Source organism: Triticum dicoccoides, chromosome 5B, assembly GCF_002162155.2.
Source record: "Triticum dicoccoides isolate Atlit2015 ecotype Zavitan chromosome 5B, WEW_v2.0, whole genome shotgun sequence".
NCBI lineage: Eukaryota > Viridiplantae > Streptophyta > Magnoliopsida > Poales > Poaceae > Triticum > Triticum dicoccoides.
The window spans coordinates 138,884,357-138,892,832 of NC_041389.1; the positions used below are offsets into that span (position 1 = coordinate 138,884,357).

General features: G+C 41.3%; 1 protein-coding gene across 3 annotated transcripts; it reads right to left on the bottom strand.

Annotated features, from left to right (window-relative positions):
• Positions 1 to 3,040: 3,040 nt before the first annotated feature.
• LOC119307849 (F-box/LRR-repeat protein 3-like) lies at positions 3,041 to 8,470 on the bottom strand. 3 transcript variants are annotated; one of them, XM_037583939.1, is made up of 7 exons: positions 7,557 to 8,470; positions 5,424 to 5,549; positions 5,028 to 5,132; positions 4,471 to 4,870; positions 4,256 to 4,385; positions 3,873 to 4,161; positions 3,041 to 3,790 (listed from the first exon to the last, which is right to left on the bottom strand). In XM_037583939.1, the coding sequence occupies exons 1-7, from the start codon at positions 8,208 to 8,210 to the stop codon at positions 3,515 to 3,517; spliced, it is 1,980 nt and encodes a 659-aa protein (XP_037439836.1). In that variant the 5' UTR covers positions 8,211 to 8,470; the 3' UTR covers positions 3,041 to 3,514. The 3 variants fall into 3 exon arrangements, with proteins under 3 accessions (XP_037439836.1, XP_037439835.1, XP_037439837.1); XM_037583938.1 differs by having other exon boundaries at positions 3,873 to 4,167; XM_037583940.1 differs by having other exon boundaries at positions 3,593 to 3,790; positions 3,866 to 4,167.
• Between the last annotated feature and the right edge of the window lie 6 nt (positions 8,471 to 8,476).

Genomic DNA, 8,476 nt, shown 5'->3' on the forward strand with positions numbered 1-8,476 from the left:
AAGCAGCAGCAGTATATTTTATACTTTGCTTTGTTTGGGAGTCAACCTGCAGCTCAGAAAAAGAGAGCCGAGAAAATTAGTTGCAACACGCTAGATGTTTGCAAATGCATAAATTGGCATCATTTAGTTAGCCATTTTGATCGATCTCACATTTAACTGATAGCTTCAGTTTAGTTTATACACAACTGGAAAAAACACAGTGCATGATGAACACAAAAGGTGGTATCATGCATCAGAAGAAGATTCACTTACTTACTCAAGTGAAATCAAAATACTGACCCTGTAATTAATCAAACAAGCAAGCAGTAGCAGTATTATGCTACAAGAATAATACAAGTCAGCTAGCACCGTTATGGAATTGTGTTTTTAGTACTTATCTTCAATGTATATATTGTAATACTTATCTTTTTTGTTTTTATTTTTTTTATACTTTGCTTTGTTTGGGAGTCAACCTGCAGTTATTTTTTTATATCATGCATCAGAAGAAGATTCACTTACTTACTCAAGTGAAATCAAAATACTGACCCTGTAGTTAATCAAACAAGCAAGCAGTAGCAGTATATTTTATACTTTGCTTTGTTTGGGAGTCAACCTGCAGCTCAGAAAAAGAGAGCCGAGAAAATTAGTTGCAACACGCTAGATGTTTGCAAATGCATAAATTGGCATCATTTAGTTAGCCATTTTAATCGATCTCACATTTAACTGATAGCTTCAGTTTAGTTTATACACAACTGGAAAAAAACACAGTGCATGATGAACACAAAAGGTGGTATCATGCATCAGAAGAAGATTCACTTACTTACTCAAGTGAAATCAAAATACTGACCCTGTAGTTAATCAAACAAGCAAGCAGTAGCAGTATTATGCTACAAGAATAATACAAGTCAGCTAGCACCGTTATGGAATTGTGTTTTTAGTACTTATCTTCAATGTATATATTGTAATACTTATCTTTTTTGTTTTTATTTTTTTTATACTTTGCTTTGTTTGGGAGTCAACCTGCAGCTCAGAAAAAGAGAGCCGAGAAAATTAGTTGCAACACGCTAGATGTTTGCAAATGCATAAATTGGCATCATTTAGTTAGCCATTTTAATCGATCTCACATTTAACTGATAGCTTCAGTTTAGTTTATACACAACTGGAAAAAAACACAGTGCATGATGAACACAAAAGGTGGTATCATGCATCAAAAGAAGATTCACTTACTTACTCAAGTGAAATCAAAATACTGACCCTGTAGTTAATCAAACAAGTAAGCAGTAGCAGTATTATGCTACAAGAATAATACAAGTCAGCTAGCACCGTTATGGAATTGTGTTTTTAGTACTTATCTTCAATGTATATATTGTAATTTACGTTCTTTTGCATATTTTGGTTCCAACATTAGCATATTTTTTATCTAGATTATCAAATTAGCACATGTACTCTTAAAAAGGGGTGTTAAGGGAATCATGTAGTGCTGCATATATAACAGGGAATTCAAGTTTTGACCAAATCACTAAAACATATAGCAGTCTTTCTTCCAGATGATCGACAGAAAAGTAAAATTAGGAGGAAATACTCAAATCACATAGCAATCGCATTTCAACCCTAATAACAGTTCGTCAATTATCATTCATTTGCAGAATTTTTGTTTTGCCACGTTGAGAAAAATCGAGCACAATTCCATATATGTGTGTGTGTTAATTGATGGTGGTCTGGTCTATTTTTATTGACGTTCGTATCAGATCCCGGTAAAATATCCTTCATTTTTATTTCAGTTGTTTTACTGAGATTATTTTCCTAGGAAACTACCATTGCATGTGCAGAAAACATAACATCATAAAATACAACATCTCGTCTTTATCTTGGCGAGTCCGATTATGCATATATTATTTTGAGATTATATGACGAGCAATGGTAGCGTGAACAACTTTATTCGAACCATGATCTTACTTCTTACAGAAGATATATAGATGAAAAATATAATGTACAATACTCCTAAGGCGGATATGATATTAGGCAATGGTATGTACACTTTCATGTCATTGTACACAATAGTAAAAAAAGGCGTCAATCCGGATACAATGAGGACGTAAAAACACATACTCCATCCGTCCCAAAATAAGTGTCTCAACCTTAGTACTCCCTCCGTCACAGTTTACAAGTCCTACGCGTATAACTAGGTTGCCAATTTTAACACCCTAATATAAGCTATATAACACAAAAATTATACCTTTTGAAAGTAGAACATTTGAAGTTTATATTGATATATTTTTTGTAATATATAACTTGTATTAGGTTGGTCAAATGGACGACCTAGGGATACGCGCACGCCCTGTAAATTGAGAAAGAGGGAGTACAACTTTGTATTAAATTTAGTATAAAGTTGAGACACTTTTTTGGAACGGAGGGAGTATAATCCTTTCATTTTTTTTTCATGCATGTTTTCACACCATGACAATGTTTTACTAGCGTGTTCCCCGTTGCAACGCACGGGCAATTTTTCTAATGATATCTCAACTTGACAACTACTTCCATCCTGATTTATTAGTCCTCTCATATTTTAAGACAAGCTTTGGCAATAGATTTGACTAGTAAAATATAAGGTATATGCCACAAAAATTATATTGTTAGATTTGTACTTGAAAAGGGTTTTTGATCATTCTTTTTGTGCCATATAATTTATACTCTCTCCGTCCCAAAATTCTTGTTTTAGATTTGTCTACATCAGATGTATCTATTCACTGGTTTTGTTAGCTAAATCTGTGGTCAAAATTTAACTAAACCATATAAGGAGGCTAATAAACCGGCCCAGAGAAAATAGTCTACAGTATGTCGTAGGTTGTCGCTTATTTGAGCATCTTGCTGAAATGACCATTCATAACCTTCAGGAGCTAGTCTAAACTTCCAAGATGGCTAAATTTTGTCAGCTCTCTTTGTCGATCCTGTTTGTGACTTGTTTAGCTGAACATTAATGCAGGATCATATCTTTTCTAAAACCACAAGAGCAGACGATTGATGAGATCAGTCAAATCAAATTTAAAAAGATACATCAGCATTCACCGATTATGCTTCACATTTGGCATTATATTCTTTTCCTCATGGGATATGTCAACAAGTGACTGATAGAACCAAGAGAGGCAGTATATATACAACATAAAAGATCAAACTACTTTCGGCTCCCTCTTTTACATTCTTTACGTCTCTGTACACCACTTGCACAACTCCATTATGCAAAAGAGCTTCACTATACATACGATATAATACCTCTGTACCAAAATGTAAGATGCTTTTGTAGGCTAAACTAGCCTAGAAAAATGTCTTATAATTTTATACGGAGGGAGTATTCGACAGCAGATGCCATGTTTACTCACCATCACTGAACGCCGAGAAGGTGTTCAAACACAAACATAATCTTTGACCACACCTCGGGGATGGCATTGACAAGGCATGCAGTTATTGTGGATTTTCTAACATAGCTACGCAGCCATGACAAACTTGGGGAACGGATGAACAATATGTACAGCTCAGATCAGATGGCATCCTTGTAGACAAGAGGCTTGTTGACCCATCTGATGCGGCAGCCGCAGGCTTGCAGCAGCTGGAGCAGATCAGGGGATAACACGGTCTTCAAACCACTGAGTATCTTCAGCTTCTTCAGCCTCCCGCAAGCGGCTCTCAGAGCCATCTCGAACCCTTCTATGGAAACCCATGAGAGGTGCACCATCTTCACGTCCTGGAGGCACCTCAGGGAGCTAAGCAGGTGGCACAAGCCTAGGCCAGTAACTTGGCAGTATGATATGGTAAGCTGCAGAATATGGACAAACTAATAAGATTCCTGCCTCGTCAGAACTTGTACAGGAAGAAGCTAAATTCTGCATACCATTTACCTGTCTAAGGTTTAGCGCATATCGGGCAAGAGCCCATAGGCCAGAATCATCGACAGAATAGCAGCGCTTCAAGTCAAGTTCTACCAGGCTCTTACAGCCAATGACAACAGAAGAAATTCCGATGCCTGTAATGCGGACCAGGCATCTCAGTTCAAGGTTTGTGAGCTCCTCCAGAGCGCCCAGGTGGCTCAAACCACTATCAGTTATCTTGTTGCAGTAACAAAGGTTCAGCAGCTTAATTTTCTTGCAGCCGTTGGCTAAGGCTGCCAGCCCATCGTCGGTGATAGAACTGCAGCTTTAGGATAGAAACATAATATGCAAGTTATTATTGTGCATGGAAGATGCCTGGAAGCCTATAAAGAACAATAAGGAGATCAAATTACCGATAGAGGTCAAGTTCAATGAGCTTTCCACACTTTGAACTAATAAAACCAAGGCCTTTGTCCGAAATACTTGAGCTCAGGCCTAATTTCAATATCAGTAGTTCAGAGCACTTTGCCAAATGATGCAACGCTGCAAGAGAGTTAACTTCATATGACAATGCTCAAATCATGGACATGCTTGGATGAAAAAAGATGCAGTATGCAGTATCACAAACCTTCGTCATTCACTCCACAATCAGTGAGATCTATCTCCTTTAGATTGGGGCAACAGCTCGCAATTCTCTCTAGTCCTTTCTCGTTTATTGAAGAGCAGGACTCCAACCGGAGGCATTCAAGCAGCTTACAGTTGTCAGCTATTGAATCAAGGGAATTGTTTGTGACTAGATTGCAGCATGTGAGATCAATTGTCCTTAGGTAGCTGCAGCAAGCTACAAGCGAAGAGATGCCTTCATCTGTAACGCCGTTGCATTTGCTTAGTCCAATCTCAACCAAGTTGGTACAACCTTCACCAATCGCTGAAAGAAGAGAGCATGACACTTCAAAGCCGTCAAGTCTCAACACGGTCAAGGTTGCCTTCAGTGTTATTAACTTGGATAGAAAATGCTGTCCAATCTCCTACAAAATTTAAGTAGAAGGTCAATAATCATCAGCAATTATATATTCATTCGTTCATCATGGGGGCCAAGTCTCCCCCAAAAACATGCCATCATTTTATCGAAAAGTACAGCCAATGTGTGCAGGAAAGCAAGTAAAATTAGGAATACCAACTCACATGCAAACTATCTGCGGCATATAGCTTCTGGAGAAAACTGTGACCATCTATCAGTGAAGCTAACCCCTGGGAAGTCACATGATCACATCTTGACACATCAACACTCTGCAATGGAAGACGATATTTAGAATGGATCGATGCTTGGTAAGATGTAAAAGAATAATCAAACAGTAAAAATTGCAGGTAAACATGCACACTAGACCTATCCAGTTTAAAGTGTGACGAGAGAGTAAGCAATAATTTCGGATGATCAAAGACATGATAATGCGCATGAGACAAAATCATTATCTACATACTATGTTTGACGAGAGAGTAAGCCATATGATTTCAGGTGACGGAAGACATGATAATATGCAAGAGTATCCCTACATGAGACTACAATAATAATCCATATACCTGCAATGAGTTACTTCCTCTGCTAAGCAATTCCAGGCCTTCATCGTCTATACATGAGCAAGCAACCATGGCCAACTCCTCAAGCTTCTCAAGTGTCGATATTGATCTAAGGGACTCATTGCTCACCTGCAACAGAAAAGGAAAATTAATTAAATCATATGTACAATTCACAAAAAGAAGTGATTTCCAAAATTTTAGATGGAACCAAACTAATACCTTGAGTAGGAAGCAATTTGCTCGTGAGTATGTTCAAACCATTATCGAGATAATTTCCAACAGCAGTAAACAAATATACACTTTCAGGTTTAAATTGCTGCTACTTCCTTTCAGTAGTAGATGAAATTCAGAACTAACCAAATGTTGACAAAATACTAGATTATACTCCTCACATTAATACTTTGATGCATATTATTAAATGGTTTGTAAGAAATTGCACCATTAATTGATTAACAAATGCTACTTCCTTTCAGTAGCATATTATTATTATATAGATTATCACAGCGCAAGAAATTAGTATATTTTCTGTACGCATGAGGACTTCACAATTTCCCCTAAAAGGGATACCTCCTCAGTCCTCACGTTACAATGGTGCCATGTGTCGAAGTAAAATTATGTTGGAAAAAACTTTCCTCGGCGATTTAAGATTTTCGTTGGACGTGCATTAAACTTGTTAACATGGATTCCAAAACATACACCATATGCCAAATGGATGCAGCCATGTCTACTCATTCCAATAGCATTCCCTAAGATGCATCAAAGTCACCAATAATATGACAAACCATTTAATGGTGCAATTTCTTACAAACTGCAAGAGATGAAGACCAAAGGTACATTTGGGTAGTCTATCCTGTGGTTCTGCCTAGTCTCCCCCACTCAATTACCTAGATTTTTTTTACCCAAACTGACCCCTTTCCAGCAGCAGCATGCCAAAAGGGTCGGCTGGAAAGGGTATTATACTAAAGTTTTTGATAGTGTCAAAAAAAGTCTTATATTTTGATAAGGAGGGAGTAATACTGAACAGCATGGCACAATGACAGGACACATGCAGTTCCTTTCAGTTCCATGACAGAAGAAGTACCCAAAATACAATTTCTCTTAAGTGACCAAAATACTATTCTTAGAGTATTGAAAATACTAGGAGGGGTAGGGAAGTACCCAAAGTACAATTTCTCTTAAGTGACCAAAATACTATTCTTAGAGTATTGAAAATACTAGGAGGGGTAGGGGCAACCAAAGTTGATATGGGGGGAGGCGATAAAAAGAGGCTTGAAGGATTGGGATATACCCAGGGATTTGGTTCTTGACAGGACTTCATGGAATGATGGAAATCAGTAATCCATGTACCAGAACCTTGATTTATTTTGTTTACTTTTACTTTCTCTCTTCTCTTTTGGGTTCTCACGGTTTTCTGTTGGGTTTCATCTCTAGCCTACCCCAAATTGCTTGGGACAAAAGGCTTTGTTGTTGTTGACCAAAATACGTGCACCAAGATATAATGAGTGCACTCCATAAAATGAGTCAAGTCTAACAGATTCAGATTCAACATATATGGAGGTAAACTTCAACCAACGCATCATAATTTCCTAGTCAAAAGGACCGAGAACTAGTCCAGGTCAAAATCCATCTTTTCCACCTAACTCCTACAATACATACCAGTACCTATGACACGGTACAATTTTTTCAAATGTACTTTTGCCATCTGGCACCAAATTTGAACTTTTCTTGGGAAGGAAGATGAAACTAAAGTGCGATCCAAGAGGTTACGAGTTTTCCTAAAAGCCTATATGCTAGCTAACAGAACAGATATGTAAGAATGTTTCCTATTCCAGCGGCATTCTTCCAAAGGTGTTAGCATAAGTTGACCCATAGTACCCTAAAAGACACCTAACAAATGCATCAATCTCTAAACTGGATGAACCACCCAATAAGTCCAATGGTCCAATACCCTAAATGTCTTTGACATCTTCTGGGTCTAAAAGCAATCAATAAACATCAAAGTTCCACTTTACTCTGTATTCGTCGCCACATCATTTCTCCTGTTTATCAAGGGTTCTAGTCCTATCCCGAACGGCCGAACATAGACCTTTCCACTGCATAAAGCGAAGAGTTCAACAGCTCATATGGGAGTATAACCTTTAGGTATGAGATGTTAAGGCTGCGGAGCTCACGGCACTTCTTCACAAGCAGATCGACACCGATGTCAGAGATTTCACGGCACCACTTGAAGCTCAGATTCTCCAGTCTGGGGCACCCCACGGCTACCTTGGCGAGTCCCATGTCAGTGACGCCCAGGCACTTTTCCAGATTCAGCTCCCTCAGCCCGGAAGCCGTGGCCAGCGCGGCAGCCTCCCTATCCCCAGCACCGACGCAGTGCGACAGATCGACTGCCTCGAGCCTGGGGCAGGCGGCCACCAGGGCTTCCAGCCCGCGCCAGCCCACTCCGCTGGCCCGCGCCAGGCAGACCTGTCGGACGGTGCCGAGGTCCGCGCCGGCCAAAGCGGCTGCAAGAGACGCGTCGTCGAGCGAGGCGCAGGCTGAGAGATCGAGCCGCTCGAGCGCAGGGAAGGCGCGGAGTAGGCGAGGGAGCGGCTCCCGGCGGAGCACCCGCAGAACCCGGCGGTGCGCGGCCTCGGCGCGCGCGAAGGCGCGGCTGACGAGGCGGCAAGCCTTGCGGTCCCGCCGCTCCAGCACGCGGTCGAGCACCTGGCCCAGCAGATCCACGGACAGCGCCCCGACGCCCCCGCCGCCGGTCCCGCCGCCGTACCTCTGCGCCTCCTCCTCGCTCATCGCGGGGTCGATTGGAGCGGCTGACGATTCCACCAGGCAGGCAGGCAGGCAGCTCGGCGCCGAGAGAGACGCCAGGCGAGGGCCGGCCTGTCGGCGAGGCTTGGAGCTTAGGTCGGGATGAAGAGGAAGGAGAGGACGGCGAGGTAGGGGTGGCCGCCGGGGATCGGGAGGCGCGGTGCGGCGGCGGCCCTGTGGGGTCGGTATGGGGCGCAGCGCCTCAGCATGGTAGGATGATCCGCGCGCGGGGCGGGAGGCGGCCGCACGGT